The sequence below is a fragment of the Pipistrellus hanaki genome (assembly GCF_964339955.1).
Source record: "Pipistrellus hanaki genome assembly, chromosome: 3".
Lineage (NCBI taxonomy): Eukaryota > Metazoa > Chordata > Mammalia > Chiroptera > Vespertilionidae > Pipistrellus > Pipistrellus hanaki.
In genome coordinates this window covers 92,272,536-92,290,457 of record NC_140505.1, presented here as the reverse complement: position 1 = coordinate 92,290,457, position 17,922 = coordinate 92,272,536, and the positions used below count along the sequence as shown (strand labels likewise).

The 17,922-nt window shown below is 37.8% G+C and overlaps 1 protein-coding gene across 1 annotated transcript in view; it reads right to left on the bottom strand.

Annotated features, from left to right (window-relative positions):
• Window positions 1-17,922, bottom strand: part of USP18 (ubiquitin specific peptidase 18) — a 47,075-nt gene that overhangs the window by 16,128 nt on the left and 13,025 nt on the right. Inside the window, 1 exon segment of the mRNA XM_084878610.1 lies at window positions 17,605-17,750. Coding sequence (XP_084734736.1) covers window positions 17,605-17,750 — 146 coding nt within the window.

Genomic DNA, 17,922 nt, shown 5'->3' with positions numbered 1-17,922 from the left:
CTAACACACCTAGCTTCAAACATCATCGATGAAGAATCCAACAAACTTCACAAATAGTATATCCAAAATGAGAACACAGCATGCACTAAACTCTGCTAGGGTGAACTCCATTTTTTTTTTCTGTTTATTCTATTTTATTTATTTATTTATTTATTTATTTATTTATTTATTTATTTATTTATTTTTGCTTTTCTCTTTTCTTTTATATTTTCCCCCCATTTTTTCCTATATCTTCCTATTCTTTCATTTTTTTTCTTTAGTATTTTTCCTTTTTAATTTTTATATTATTTTCTGTTCTTTTCTTTAATTCTTTGTATATTCTTTTCTTTTTTTATTATTTCTCTTATGATTCTCTTTTCTCTTCTTCTTCTTCTTCTTCTTCTTCTTCTTCTTCTTCTTCTCCTCCTCCTCCTCCTCCTCCTCCTCCTCCTCCTCCCTTCTTCTCCCTTCTTCTCCCTTCTTCTTCCTTCTTCTCCCTTCTTCTCCCTCCTCCTCCTCCTCCTCCTCCTCCTCCTCCTCCTCCTCCTCCTCCTCCTCCTCCCTTCTTCTCCCTTCTTCTCCCTTCTTCTCCCTTCTTCTTCCTTCTTCTCCCTTCTTCTCCCTCCTCCTCCTCCTCCTCCTCCTCCTCCTCCTCCTCCTCCTCCTCCTCCTCCCCCTCCTCCTTCTTCTTCTTCCTCTTCTTCCTCTTCTTCCTCTTCTTCCTCTTCTTGTTTTTTGTTTTTGTTTTTTTTCCCTTTGTTTTGCATCACCTGCATAGAAGCTTGCATGCTGTATACAGAATTCAGCCTCAAGTCACCAGCCTAATAGTCTATCCCACCCATGAACAAACTAATAGCAATCCATACTCAATTACAACAGGATGGTCCACTTACCACACACAAAGGACATTCCTAGATCACGTAGCTCATAAGAGCAAGGAGACTTCACACAGAGTCTTACAGGACACCTACAAAGACTGGGAGTCAACAGTTTTACCTAATACATAGAAAAAAACAAAAACAAAGAGACAGCCAAAATGGGAGATAAATCCCTGACTGATTTGGCTCAGAGAATAGAGCGTCGGCCTGTGGACTGAAGGGTCCCAGGTTTGATTCTGGTCAAGGGCATGTACCTTGGTTGTGGGCACATCCCCAGAAAGGGGTGTGCAAGAGGCAGCTGATTGATGTTTCTCTCTCATCAATGTTTCTAACTCTCTATACCTCTCCCTTCCTCTCTGTAAAAAATCAATTTAAAAAAATGGGAGATTAAAAACACACACAAAAACACACATACACACAAAAATGACCAAGAATGAAAGAACAGGAGGAATCTCCAAAGGAAAAAAAAATGAAGGTAAGGAACTTATCAGAAATAGAGTTCAAAGTAGTATTTATAAGGATACCCAAAGTGCTTAGTGAAAACTACCACAACATGACACAATAGATCAAGTGAGTTTAACTGATACTTACAGAACATTCCATTCCAAAGCAAGCATAATATACATTTTTCTCAAATGCACATGAAACATTCTCAAAGATAGATCACATATTAGGATACAAATTAAGTCTTAAAAAATTCAAAAAGAGTGAAAGATAGACCACATATTTGGACATAACTTAAGTCTTAACAAATTCAAAAAGAGTGAAATCATCTTCTTGAATAAAAATGACATGAAACTAGAAATCAGCTACAATTTTAAACACCCCAAAACATTGAAACACATAGAAGCTAAATAGCATGTTATTAAACAATGAATGTGGTACCAAAAAGATCAAGGAAAAGATAAAAATATTACCTAGAAACAGATGAAAATGAATATACAACAACCCCAAATCTATGGGACACAGCAACAGCAATCTTGAGAGGAACATTCATAGCATTACAGGCCTACCTCAAGAAACCAGAACAACATCAAATAAAAAATCTAATCTTATACTTAAAAGATCTAGACAAAGAACAACAAACAAGCTCAGAAAAAGGAAGAAAATAATAAATACCAGAGCAGAAATAAATGACATACAGTCTTTAAAAAATACAAAAGATAAATGAAACCAGGAGTTGATTCTTTGAAAAAATAAAATAAACAAGATGGATGAATCTTTAATCAGATTCATCAAGAAATAATGAGAGAGGCTCCAAATAAATAAAACCAGAAATGAATGAGCAGAAGTAAAAATTGACATCACAGCCCTAACCATTTTGGCTCATTAAGTAGAACATCGGACTGTGGATGAAGGGTTCTGGGTTTGATTCCGGTCAAGGGCATATACCTTGGTTTCAGGCTCCTCTCCAGCCGAGGTCTTGGTCGAGGCTCCTGTAGGAGGCAACCAATCAATGTGTTTTTCTCACATTGCTGCTTCTTTTTGTCTTTCCTTCTCTCTTCTACTCTCCAAATGGAGTTTATTCCAGGTATGCAAGCTTGGCACATTATTTGCAAAATGATATATCAAAAAACAAAATGAAGAATAAAAATCACATGTCAATAGATGCAGAAAAAGCATTTGATAAAATCCAGCAGCCATTTATGATAAAACTCTCAGCAAAGTGGGAATAGAAGGATCATACATCAACATAATAAAGGACATATATGACATACCTACAGAAAATATCATACTCAATAGACAAAAAGTAACAGAGTTTCCCTTAAGATTAGAAACAAAACAGTGATGTCCACTATAACTACTCTTATTCAACAAAGAATTAGAAGTCCTAGCTACAGTGATCAGACAAAAAGAAGAAATAAAAGGCACCTAAACTGGAGAAGAGGAAGTAAAACTGTCATTATTCATAGATGATATGATATTGTACATAGAAAACCCTAAAGACTCCACACTCCCCCCCCCCCCCAAAAAAAAAATTCTGGGTCTAACAAATGAATTTTGCAAAGAAGGTACAAAATAAATATACAGAAATTAGTGGCATTTTTATACACCAATAATGAACTCTCAGAAAGAGAACCTGAGGAAGTAATTCCATTTAATATTATAACAACAAAAAATAAGGTACCTAAAAGATATATTTGACCAAAGAGGTAAAAAATAAACAAACAAAAAAACCTGTACTCGGAAAGCTATGTGACATTGAAGAAAGAAATTGACACAAACAAGTGGAAGCATACACTATGTTCATGGATTAGAAAATTAACACCATTAAAATGTCCATGCTACCCAAAGCAATTTATAGATTCAATACAATCCTTATTTCAATGGCATATTTCACAGATCTAAACAAATATTCCAAAATTTCATATAGAACCAAAAGTGACCCAATCACCTCAGCAATCTTCAGAAAGAACAAAGTTGGAGGGATCACAATACCAGATATCAAACTATACTACAAAGCCATTTTAATGAAAATAGCCTGGTATTGCCTGGCCAAGGTTGCAGAGTGGTTAAGCATTGACATATGAACCAGAAGGTCATGGTTTGATTCCCAGACAGGCTACATGCTTGGGTTGCAGGCTAGATCCCCAGTAGGATTCTTATAATAGGTGTTGCTATCTCTCTCTCTATTCTTCTCCCTTCCTCTCTGGAATCAATAAAAACACATTTTAAAAAAACAGCCAGGAGAGGTGGTGTGGAAGGCTTGCATACATGCACATTAGCATAGCCAGTGGACAGGGACACTAGTGTGGTGGGGGCTTGTCCTGGGGAGAGGGGACTAAGAGGGGGGTCAATCAGGGAAAAAAGGAAATATATATAATACTTTAAACAATAAAAACATGAAATATAAACTTAAAACATAACAACAACAATAAAAAATAGCCCAGTACTGGCATAAGAACAGGCATATAGATAATGGAAAAGAACAGAGAACCCAGAAATCAACCCCTACATTTATGGTTAATATTATTTTTCCATTTTTTAATTAAGGTATTATATGTGTACATATCTTACCACTGACCCTCCCACTCCACTTCTCATAATTGACCTCAAACCCCAGTGTTTTGCATCCATTGGTTATGCTTATATGCATGCATACAAATCCTTCAGTTGATCTCTTATCTCCCCCACCTCACCCTAACTTTACCACTGTGATTTGACAGTCTATTTGATGCTTTACTGCCTCTGTACAAATTTTTTGTTCATCAGTTTATAATGTTCTTTATTATCCACAAATGAGTGAGATAATGTGGTATTTTTCTTTCATTAACTGGCTGATTTCATTTAGCATACTATTCTCCAGTTCCATACAGATAGCTACAAATGGTAAGAATTCCTTCTTTTTTATGGTAGTATAGTATTCCATTGGTAGATGTACCATAGTTTTCTGATCCAGTCATCTGCTGACTGGCATCTAGGCTGTTTCCAAATCCTGGCTATTGTAAATTGTGCTGCTATGAACATAGGAGTGCATATATCCTTTTTGATTGGTGTTTCTAATTTCTTAGGATATATTCCTAGGAGTGGGATTACTGGGTCAAATGGGAGTTCCATTTTCTGTTTTTTGAGGAAACTCCATATGGTTCTCCACAGTGCCTGCACTAGTCTGCATTCCAACCAGCAGTACAGGAGGGTTCCTTTTTCTCTGCATCCTCACCAACACGTTTGTTGATTTATTGATGATAGCCATTCTGGCAGGTGTGAGATGGTAACACATTGTCATTTTGATGTGCATCTCTCAGATAATTATTGACTTTCATTTGCCTCTTGGAAGTCCTTCTGTCTTCTTTTGAAAGCATTATATTTAGGTTCATTGCCCATTTTTTTTTATTAGATCATTTATCTTCCTTTCATTACCTGGTATAAGTTGCCTATAAATTCTGGATGTTTAAACTTTATTAGTGATAACATTTGCAAATATATTCTCCCATACACTGGGATTTCTTGTTGTTTTCTTGATGGTTTCTTTTGAGGTGTGGAAGCTTTTAATTTTGATGTAGTCCCATTTGTTTATTTTTACGTTAGTTTCTATTGCTCTAGGGGCAGTATAAGTGAAGAAATTACTTTGGCATATGTCAGATATCATTGCCAGTGGATTCCTCTAGTATTTTTGTGTTTTAATCCTGTATTCATTTTGAGCTTATTTTTGTGTATGGTGTAAGTTGGTGATCTAGTTTCATTGTTTTTTTGTATGTATCTGTCCAATTTTCCCAACAACATTTATTGAAGAGACTATCTTGGTTCCATTGATGTTCATGCCTCCTTATCAAATATTAATTGAGCATAGTGGTTTGGGTCTATATCTGGGTTCTTTATTCTATTCCATTGGTCTGTATGTCCATTCTTGTGCCACTACCAGGTTATTTTGAGAACAGTGGCTTTGCAATACATCTTGAAATCTGTTATTGAGATACCACCTACTTTATTCTTCTATCTCAGGATTGCTGTGGCTATTTGTGGTCTTTTTATATTCCAGATAAATTTTTGGAGAGTTCTTTCTAGGTCTGTGAAATATGCATTGGTATTTTAATGGGGAGTGCATTGAATCTATAGATTGCTTTGGGTAGTATGGACATTTTAATTATGTTGATTTTACCAATCCATGAACATGGTATGTTCTTCCATCTGTTTACATCTTCCTCTATCTCTTTTTTCAGTGTCCCATAGTTTTCCATGTATAAGTCTTTTACCTCCTTAGTAAAGTTTATTCCTAGATATCTTAATTGTTTTGATGTGATGGTAAATGAGATTCCTGTTTTAGTCTCTTTTTCTCTAAGTTCACTATTGGTGTATAGAAATGCCATAGATTTCTTGGCGTTAATTTTGTATCCTGCTACATTGCTGAATTCATTTGTTAAGTCTATTAGTTTTTTTTATGGATTCTTTCAGATTTGTTATGTACAATATCATGGTATCTGCAAATAAGGACAGGTGTACTTTTCCAATTTGGATGCCTTTTATTTTTTCTTCTTATCTAATTGCAATGGCTAATACTTCCAGTACTGTGTCGAACAGGAGTGGTGAGAGTGGGCATCCCTGTCTTGTTCCTATTCTTAAGGGAAATGGTTTTAGTTTCTGCCCATTGACTATGATGTTGGCCAGGGGTCTTCAAACTACGGCCCGCGGGCCACATGCGGCCCGCAGAGGAGTCTGATCCAGCCCGCCAGGTTTTTTGGGCAGTGAGTGCAGCCGAGGTGTTACAGTAGGAATTAGTAGTTCATATAGTCCGGCCCTCCAGCTCTCTGAGGGACCGTGATCTGGCCCCCACTTTAAAAAGTTTGAGGACCCCTGATGGGTTATCATATATGGCTTTTATTATGTTGAGGTATGATCCTTCTATTCCCACTTTGCTGGGAGTTTTGTCAAGAGAGGGTGTTGGATTTTGTCAAATTCTTTTTCTGCATCAATTGATATGACTATGTCATTTTATCTCTCAATTTGTTTATGTGATATCTCACGTTTATTGATTTGTGGATATTGTACCATCCTTGCATCCCTGCGATAAATCCTACTTGGTCATGTTGTATGATCTTTCTGATATACTGCTGGATCCAATTTGCTAGAATTTTGTTGAGGATTTGGCATCTATATTCATGAGGGATATTGGCCTGTATTTCTCTTTCATTGTGTTGTCTTTCTCTGGTTTTGGTATTGGGATAATGATGGCTTCATAGAAGGATCTTGGAAGTGTTCCTTCCTATTTAATTTTTTGGATTAGTTGGAGGATAATAGGTTTTGGTTCTTCCTTGAATTTTTGGTAAAACTCTCCTGTGAAGCCATCTGGCTCCAGGCTTTTGTTTGCCAGAAGATTTTTGATGACTGCTTCAATTTCTTCCATAGTTATTGGCCTGTTGAGGTGTTTAGATTCTACCTGATTGAGTTTTGGAAGGTTATATTTTCCCAGGACTATGCCCATTTCCTCCAGGTGGTCCAGTTTGTTGGAATAGAGTTGTTTGTGGTATTTCTTAACAATCCTTTATATTTTAGTGGGGTCTATTGTTTTTTGTTTTTGGTGGTTTTTTTTAGGACAGCGAAAAGGGAGGTGTGGATGGGCTTGGAGCAGGGGGTTGGAAATTAGATATACACAAGTAGGGTGAAATTTTAGCAGAGGGTATACAGAAAAAATAGGGAAAATCTAGAGTAGGAAAGGGTTAAGATAAACAGGGCACCAAAGGGGGAAATGTTAGGAAGAGAGTGATGGCAAAAGGTAGGGTTGAGATAGAATAAAGCATTGGTGAAGGAAAGGTAAAAATAGACTGTAGAACACTAATCCTGAAGTAAAATAAAGAGCAAATAATATGACACTTAAAAAAATAATAATAAAAATAAACAAAAGTAATAAGTTAAAAAAGGTAAAATAATAGTAGTAATAATGCTACTTTTACAAATAAAAATGTATTAATTAAAAAGGTAAAATCAAGTGAGGAAAAAAGAAAAAAATAGTTTCTTGAGTAAATGTTGCAAATAATGAAAATAAAAAACAAAAATTAAAAAATTAAATAAAATGTGGAGTAGTAAAAGTCATTCACTTTATCATTCTGTTTGGCATGCCTGTTTCCCAGTCCATACAGTATTGCAGTTCCCTGTGTTTCACTGCTCCTCAGTGTTATAATTGGTCCTGATTTTTATGCAGGCCTTGCTTTGATTTTTTTATTGCACTAAGGTCAATTTGTGATTTAGCCTCTGGGTGGCAGTGTTTCTGAGATGACTTCCAGGGCTCTAAAGCCTCTCTAGCTTTTTTTTTTTTTTTTGCTTTTTTTTTTCTCTATGACACTCCACTGATCTGTGGAAGTTGGTGGGCAATTCCAAGCACCTGCCCTGTTGTGAAGCTCACTGGCTATCCCTCCATGTCAGATCAAAATGGGCTATCTTTAGATATCCTCCCCTATTAGGAGCCCAGTCCACAATCACGGGTGACACCAGCCCAATAGCACGGGGCTTCTCCTTGTAAACACCGCCCCAGTCCTCCAGCTTCTATGCGGTGCATGCGCTTCTTTCTTCCACGTGGACTCACCCTATCCTCACAAAATCTGACCTTTTTGTTGTGCAGTGGAGCCCTCCTTTGAGTCCAAGTGTTTGTGCTGCCTGGGACCAGCGATCTGGGGCTCACAGCTGCTTGGTGGTGGTCACTGTGGATATGGATATTAGGCTTCTGACAAGATCCACTTTTCCTTTAAAGATGGTGAGATTTCCCCGTCCAAGCCCGTAGGTAGCTCTGGGAGGGGACCCAGCCCCACTGTGTTTGCTTCCCTGTCATGAGCAACCTAATCAGTAGTCCCCTACCTTCTCCTGGAGCTCGCCTTTCTCTTAGCTTGCTAACGACCCTCAGCTGTTCTCTCTTTCTGCTTCTGAATAAGGCTCAGAACCCATCCATCTATTCTTCCGCCATTTTGTGTCTCTCCATTGCATTTTTTATTGTAGCTATATCACTTTAGATTTCTTCCTGATTTTTGCATAGGTTGTGGGTTTTTTCATCCATCTGGTTTATGAAACAATTTATTCTGAATTACTTCTCTGACATATTTCATGCCTCTATTTCACTTAATTTCTTTATTGGCGATTCCTCTTTTTCTTTCCCTTGGGGATTGTTTCATTGTCTCCTCATTCTAGCTATCACCAGATAGTCCAAGCACCAAGTTCCAGGGGCTGTAATCATATATTGTGGGAGTGTCACACCACCTGTGTGTCACTGAAGAGCTCAGACACCAAGATGTGTGGCTTTCATGGTTCAGCAGGAGCCATGCATGCCAAGAATCAGAATCCCCACGTGCCTGTGTCGAGAATCACAGTCACAGTCACCCAGTGCAGCCTCATGCGTGCACTGAGAATTGGGTTCTCTGCGTGTACCAAGAATGAGTCACTGATGCTTGGTGTGACTTCGTGCTCACACCTCCAATTAGTGTCCTTGCGTGTGCACTCAGAAAAACAGAGTCACTGTGTGTGTGCACTGAAAATAAGAGTCCCCATGTGCACATGCCAAGAATTGAAAATTAGAGTCTCTGGCATTTTGTGTGGCTTCATGCGCTCTCTGATAATCAGAGTCCCCATGAGTGCATGATGAGAAACAGAGTTCTCGCACACATGTGCATGCAGTGGAGCCAAGAATCAAAGTCATTATTGCTCAGTGCGGTCTTACATGGCACCAAGAATCAGTCCATATGCACTGATAATCAGTCCAAGTATGTGTATGCAAGAAACAGAGTCCCAGCTTGTGTTTGCAGAAAAACAAAGTCACTGATGCTCCATGCAGCCTTCCAAGCACACTGATAATCCAAGTCCCTGGCTTGCTAGTGTGGCAGGGTTTCACAAATAATCCATGTTTCTGGGATGCCTGGTGTTGGCAGAAGGCCCACTCACACACCATGGGTCACACAGGCCCTTTGCCACTGAGTCAGGCTGGGGTGGAGGGATTTGTGCTCTGTGACTCACAGAAATCTGTAGCTGGGATGTCTGGAGTCTTGTTGTCCCTGGGTCTGTAGCTATGGTAGCAGGTATTTGTCCAGCGTGGCTTTAAGGCACTGGTTTGCATCTGAGGCAAGTCTGGGTGGTTGTGTGGCTAGAATCCTAGTAACAACAGCTCTTCCCTTCAAGATGGCATCCTTTCTGGGCCAGCGAGGGCTGCCCAGGAATGTTTTCAGTGGCAGCAGGGTTTCATATTCTAAGATCTCCCAGTTCACCAGCCCCTGAAAGTCTTGAAGGATGTAGCTGTACTTTGATCACACACACATTCACCAAACACATCCACACACTCCTCTTTCCCTCCCTCATTCTCTCACACATGCTCTTTCCCTGCCATTTTGCTGGTTACCAGCTTCCTTCTCCCTAAACCACAGTTTTTTATCCACTCATCTACTGATGGGCACTTGGCCTGTTTCCAGATCTTGGCCATTGTAAATAGTGCTGCCTTGAACATGGGGATATATATATATTGGTGTTTTGGTATTCTTAGGATATACTCAAAAATAAAAAGGGGGGGGGGAGGATTTCTGGGTCAAAAGAAGTTACATTTTTAATATTTTTGAGGAACCTTCATATTGTCTACACCAGTCTGCATTACCATCCATAATGCAGTAGGGTTCCCTTTTCTCCACATTCTTACCAGCACTTGTGTTTTTTTAATTTTTTTATTGTTCGTAGACATTCTGGCAGGTATGAAGTGATATCCCATTGCACTTTTAACTTACATTTCCCTAATATTGTAATTAGTAATTTTGAGCATTTTTTCATATTTCTCTTAGCCATTTGTATGTCTTCTTTGAAGAAGTAACTATTCAGGTCCTTTCCAATTTTTAAATTGGATTGTTTGTCTTCCTTCTGTTAACTTATATAAATTCTTTACATAATCGGAAATTAACCCCTTATTAGATGTGTCATTGGCAAATGTATTCTCTCATAGAGTGGGTTCTTTTGACATTTTTTAAAGGTTTATTTTGCTGTGCAAAAGCTTTTTAGCTTTATGTAGCTCCATTAAAAAAGATTTCCCTTGTTTGTCTTGCCATAGAAGATATATTGGCAAAGATTCTGCTATGAGAGATGTCTGAGATTTTATTACATTTGGTTTTTTTAAGGATTTTTTATGGTTTTTCAAATTACAATTAAGTGTTTTATCCATTTTGAGTTTTTCTTGTGTGTGGTATAAGTTGGTGGTCTAGTTTCATTTTCTGCATGTACATGTCCAATTTTCTCAATACTATTTATTGAAAAGACTGTCTTTACTCCATTGTATGCTCTTATCTATTGTACTTTGTCAAATATTAATTAACTATAAGTGTCACAAGGGGTTCCAATTCACTCTCCACCTTCTCAGGTCAATCTGATGCGCTGATTCATTTCTAGCCCATTCACTGGTTACAGTGCTCACTCTTTTGGAAACAGGCAACAGATAGAGGAAAAAGCATTGCATTTAGTCCAGCTGCAAATATTTTGGTAAGCCTTTCTTTTCTTTTGCAATCAAAGTGGGGGCCGATAAAACACTCCACCTAAATATTTGCACTAAGCAGATCCTAGAAGGCCATAACTATCTTCACAAAAACCAGATTGTGCACAGACAAAAAGGGTGATAATGTTCTGGTGAATACCTATAGTGGAGTGGCAAAATCTCCAATTTTGGAAACTCTAAACATCTTATAGGAATTATTGCATGTGCAGAGACTTTTAATGCTCTCCAGACATCCAGAGAAGAGAGACCATGGGGAGACAAAAAAAAGCCCACAAATGAAAGAAAAGCAGGCATCATCAGAAAAGGCAGTAAATGAAATGGAGGAAAGCAACCTGCCAGACAAAGAATTCAGAAAAATGGTCATAAGGTGGCTGAAAAGAATGGAAGACAAATTCGATAATATGAGTAAGAACCAAGAGGAAATGAAGAAGAACAAAGAAGAAATGAAAAATGACATCACTGCTGTGAAGAACTCAATAGAAAGCATCAACAGTAGACTAGAAGAATCAGAGGACTGCATCAGAAGACAAGGAGGGGAAAAATACCCAAGTAGAGCAACTTCTAGGAAAAAAATTTGAAAAGCAGGATGAGAGCCTAAGGGAACTTTGGGACAACACAAAACAAAACAACATACGCATAATAGAGGTTCCAGAAGGAGAGGAAACTGAGAAAGGAATAGGAAACCTGTTTCAAGAAACAATGATGGAAAACTTCCCTGATATAGGGAGGAAAAAACACACACAAATCCAAGAAGCTCAGAGAGACCCAAGCAAAATGAACCCCAAAGGACTGATGCCAAGGCACATTATAATTAAATTTGCAAACACCAATGACAAAGAATCTTAAAAGCTGCCAGAGAGAGACAGAAGGTTACCTACAAAGGAATCCCCATCAGACTAGGGACTGATTTCTCAACAGAAACACATCAGGCCATAAGGGAATGGAAAGAAATATACAAAGTCATGCAAAGGAAGGGTGTAAACCCAAGAATACTGTACCCAGCAAGGCTATCACTCAAAATTGAAGGTGAAATCAGGAGTTTCACAGACAAAAAAGGACTATGGGGAGGAGAGACAAGATGGCGACCGATCAGACAGACTTGTTCTGAGCCTAGTACCAGAACAGATAGAATCAGCTTCTAGGAGTCGCCCAGGGAGTATAGATTAGCAAGCTAAGGGGTATCAGGACTCTAAAAGAAGGTAAGGGTCCTCTGGACAGGATTTCCTGACCAAGCATCCAGCACTGCGGTGGTGGAGACCTCTCTAGGTGCTACGGGCTCAGAGGGAAGGCTGTGCCATCTTACCAAGAAAGGAGGACCTTTTCTGATGCCTGGAAAACCCACAACAGAGGGGACCATCGAGCAGCTATGATGCCCAAATCGGCGCAAACACGTGGATTCAAGGGAGTTCTTCAATCACCCACGGAAAGGAGAAAGAAAACCACATAACCAGACATCCTGAAAAGAGAGACCATGGGCAGACAAAGAAATAGCCCGCACATGAAAGAAAAGCAGGCATCACCAGAAAAGGAAGTAAACAAGTTAGAGTCAAGCAACCTACCAGATCAGGAATTCAGAGTAATGATCATAAGATGGCTAAAAAGAATGGAAGAGAAATTTGACAATAACCAAGAAGAAATGAAGAAGAACCATGAGGAACTGAAGAAGAACCAAGAGGAAATGAAGATGAACCAAGAAGAAATGAAAAATGACATCGCTACCATGAAGAACTCAATAGGAAGCATCAAGATTAGACTAGAAGAAGCAGAGGACCACATCAGTTAGCTAGAAGACAAGATGGAAAAAAATACTCAAGTAGAGCAGCTTCTAGAAAAAAAAAAAATTAAAAAGCAGGAAGAGAGCCTCTGGGAGCTTTGGGACAATACAAAGAAAACACACAATATTCGAATAATAGGGGTTCCAGAAGGAAAGGAAACTGAGGTAGACATGGAAAACGTATTTCAAGAAATAATGACAGAAAACTTTACTGATATAGAGAAGAAAAAACCACACAAATCCACGATGCTCGTCCCAAGCAAAATAAATCCCAGGAAACCGACGCCAAGGCATATTATAATTAAATTGGCAAACACCAACGACAAAGTAAGAATTTTAAAAGCAGCCAGAGAGAGACAGAAAGTTGCATATGAAGGAACCCCCATCAGACTAGCAACTGATTTCTCAACAGAAACTCATCAGGCCAGAAGGGAATGGGATGAAATATACAAAGTCATGCAAAAGAAGTGTCTGAATCCAAGAATACTGTACCCAGCAAGGCTATCAATCAAAATTGAAGGGGAAATCAGGAGCTTCACAGACAAAAAAGACTAAAGGAATTTATCTGCACCAAACCAGCAATGCAAGAAATGCTAAAGGGTCTACTGTTAAAATAAAGAAATAGAAAGCGAAGAAGGAACACAGGGGTATAGAATAAAAATGGCGTCAAATGAGTACCTATCATTAATAACTTTAAATGTAAATGGTTTAAATGCTCCAATCAAAAGACATAGGGTAACAGGTTGGATAAGAAAACAGTACCCATATATCTGTTGTCTACAAGAAACTCACTTCAGAAAAAAAGACGCACACAGACTGAGGGTGAAGGGATGGAAAAAGTTTTTTCAGGCGAATGGAAATGAAAAAAAAGCTGAGGTAGCAATACTTATATCTGACAAATTAGATCTCAGAGTGAAGGACATAACAAAAGATAATGAAGGCCACTTCATAATACTAAAGGAAGCAATCCAACAAGAAGAAATAAACCTGGTAAATATATATGCATCCAATACGGGAGCACCTAAATACATTAAAAAAAAACAACAACAAACTTCTGGAGGACATTAAGGGAGAGATTAATAGCAATACAATCATAGTAGGAGATTTTAGTACCCCAATGTCACCCTTCAACAAATCATCTAAACAAAAAATCAGCAAAGAAATATCCATCCTAAATGACTCACTAGACCAGATGGAATTAATCGACATCATCAGAACATTCCACCCAAAGCCACAGAATATACTTTCTTCTCAAGTGCACATGGGACATTCTCAAAGATAGACCACATTTTTGGACATAGGCAAAGTCTCTTCAAATTCAAGAAGACAGAAATCATATCAAGCCTCTTCTCAGATCATAGTGGCATAAAACTGGAAATTAACTATAATAAAATAATCCAAAGAAATCAAACACATGGAGACTAAACAGCATGCTATTAAACAAGGACTGGGTTACCAGAGAAATCAAGGAAGAAATAAAAAAACATCCTGGAAACAAATGACAATGAAAACACAACAATCCAAAATCTATGGGACGCAGCAAAAGCAGTTTTGAGAGGGAAGTTCATATCCCTACAAGCCTATTACAAAAAAACAAGAAAAAAATGGTAACAAATGATCTAAGTCTACAACTCAAAGATTTAGAAAAAGAGCAACAAGAAAAGCCCAGTGTAAGCAGAAAGAAGGAAATAACAAAAATCAGAGGGGACATAAACGACATAGAGACTAAAGAAAAAATACATAAGATCAACAAAACCAAGAGCTGGTTCTTTGAAAGAATAAACATGATAGATGAACCTCTAGCCAGGCTAACCAAGAAACAAAGAGAAAGGACTCAAATAAACAAACTCAGAAATGAAAGAGGTGAAATAACAACAGAGCCTGCCAAAATACAAAGTATTGTTACAAAATACTACGAACAACTCTATTCCAACAAACTGGACAACCTCGAGGAAATGGATATGTTCCAAGAAAAATACAACCTTCCAAAACTCAAATCAGGAAGATTCTAAAAATCTCAATAGAACAGTGACTTGGAAAGAAATTGAAATGGTCATCAAAAACCTTCCAGCACACAAAAGCCCAGTGCCAGATGGCTTCACAGGAGAGTTTTACCAAACATTCAAGGAAGAACTGAAACCTGTTCTCCACAGACTATTCCAAAAAATTCAAAAGGAAGGAACACTTCCAAACTCCTTCTATGAAGCCAGCATCACCCTAATACCAAAATCAGATAAGGACAACTCAATAAAAGAGAATTACAGGCCAATATCCCTCATGAACATAGATGCCAAAATTCCCAACAAAATTCTAGCAAATTGGCTCCAGCATAACATCACGAAGATCATACACCATGACAAAGTAGGATTTATTCTGGGAATGCAAGGGTGGTACAATATCCTCATATCAATAAACGTGATACATCACATAAACAAATTGAAAGATAAAAATCATATAGTCATATCAATTGATGCAGAAAAAGCATTTGATAAAATCCAACACCCTTTCCTGATAAAAACTCTCAACAAGGTGGGAGTATAAGGATCATTCCTCAACATAATAAAAGCTATATATGATAAACCCACAGCCAACATTATACTCAATGGGCAAAAACTAAAACCATTCCCTCTAAGAACAGGAACAAGATAGGGATGCCCACTCTCACCACTCCTGTTTGACATAGTACTGGAAGTACTAGCCATTGCAATTAGATAAGAAGAGGAAATAAAAGGCATCCAAATTGTAAAAGAAGAAGTAAAGTTATCCTTATTTGCAGATGACATGATATTGTACATAAAAAACCCAAAAGACTCTATTAAAAAAACTAATTGGCTTAATAAATGAATTTGGCAATGTAGCAGGATACAAAATTAACGCCAAGAAATATACAATGGAGTCAAGACAGTCTCTTCAATAAATGGTGTTGGGAAAATTGGAAAGATACATACAAAAGAATGAAACTAGATCACCAACTTACACCATACACAAAAATAAACTCAAAATGGATACAGGACTTAAACATAAGACGGGAAACCATAAAAGTACTAGAGGCATCCACAGGCAGCAAAATCTCAGACAAATGCCGAAAGAATTTCATCACTGATACTGCCCCTAGGGCAATGGAAGGTAAAAAGAAAATAAACAAATGGAACTACATCAAAATAAAGAGCTTTCTTACAGTAAAAGAAGCCATCAACAAAACAACAAGAAAGCCCACTGTATGGGAGAACATATTTGCAAATGTTATCACTGATAAAGATTTAATCTCCAACATCTATAGACAGGTTATACAACTAAACAAAAGGAAAATGAATGATCCAATTAAAAAATGGGCAATGGACCTAAATAGAATATTTTTAAAAGAAGACAGAAGGAAGGCCAAGAGGCACATGAAAACATGCTCAAAGTCACTAATTATCCAAGAGATGCAAATGAAAACAACAATGCGGTACCATCTCACACCTGTCAGAATGGCCAACATCAACAAATCAACGAACGACAAGTGTTGGCGAGGTTGCAGAGAAAAAGGAACTCTCATGCACTGCTGGTGGGAATGCAGACTGGTGCAACCACTGTGGAGAACACTATGGAGTTTCCTCAACAAACAGAAAATGGAACTCCTATTTGACCCAGTAGTCCCACTCATAGGAATGTATCCCAAGAAACTAGAAACACCAATTAGAAAGGATAATATGCACCCCTATGTTCATAGCAACACAATCTACAATAGCTAGGATTTGGAAACAGCCTAGGTGCCCGTCAGCAGATGATTGGATCCAAAAACCATGGTACATCTACACAATGGAATACTATGCTGCCATAAAAAAGAAGGAATTCTCATCATTTGCAGCAACCTGGATGGAATTGGAGACCATCATGCTGAGTCAAGTAAGCCAGGCAATGAAAGAGAAACACCACATGACCTCACTTATTTATGGATAATAAAGAACATTATAAACTGATGAACCAATAGACATAGAGACAGTATTTCAACAAGCAGACTGTCAAATTACAGTGGAGAGGGAAGGCAGATCTGGGGGGGAGAAGAGATCAACCGAAGGACTTGTATACATGCATATAAGTACAACCAATGGACACAAAACTCTGGGGAGGGAGGGTATGTATGGGACAGAGGGGGGGTGGCAATGGTAAAATATGTACACAGATAATAATTTAATAAAAAAATAAAAATAAATACAAAAAAGAAAATAATTCAATGGGTAAAGAATACTTTTTTTGTACAAATGGTGCTGGAATAATTAAATGCTCATATGCAATGAATGAAGTTGGAACCCTTACGTTATAATATTCACAAAAATTAACTCAAATGAAACAAAATGTAAGAGCTAATAGTATAAAACCTAGAAGGAAACAAAATAGAATTGTGAATGACTGTTAAGAGGTATGGAGTCACTTTTGGGGTGATAAAATGTTCTAAAAGTATATTATGATTATGATTGCACTACTCTGTGAGTATGCTAAAACTTCTGAATTACATATTTTTAAAAGAGTGAGTTTTATAGTATGTGACATATATCTCAATAAAGCTGGTTTTAAAAACAAAACTATTTTATGAGTTATTTTTGTATAAAATGATATCTCCTTATTAATTTTTTATTATGTTTTCCTGGGATTCTTTACCTGCAGCTGAATCAGCTTTGAGAAAATTCTTAGGCTTACTTATTCTACTGAGAGGCAGAAAAAGAGTGAGTATGAAAGTAATATATGCCTAAATGTAACAAATACATTATTTATGCATATGTAAATAGGGCTCTTCAAAATTTTTCAGATCTTCATAAATGCCTCCAATATAATGGGTCCACAGTCTACCTAATTTTATTATTAGTCCCTCTCAATCTCCCCTCTCCCCTTCTCCCTCTTTGACTCTTTCCCTCTTTCTCTCCTTCTCCCTGTACTCTCTTTCTCTTTCCTCCTTCTTCTTTTCTTCCCCCTCTTCCTTCTTCCTATCTCTTTTTCATTTCCTCATACCCTTTAGAGCACAGGATCAAGTGCTAGGAGCACTGTCTTACATGGTACATTGTACTTCTGGAGACAGTAGACGAGTTCCATGGGTCTCACTGCTTTCTGTCGACTGTCCTGCATCTTCTCCAGGAGTAAGAGCAACTGAAAGGGGACATTTCTCCTCTGCTCTTCCACTCTTCTTGGTGCTGTTACCCTGCCAAATTAGAATAGCCATGAACCTCCTGTTACAATAGTTTTCAATATTAGGTGCATACTAGAATCACTTGAAGAAACTTCTAAAAATCTCCATGTCCAGGCCACTCTGTAGAATAACTAAGTCCAAATTTTTGGAGGTGGGACTCAGTTATCAAAAATTTTCTGTTTCC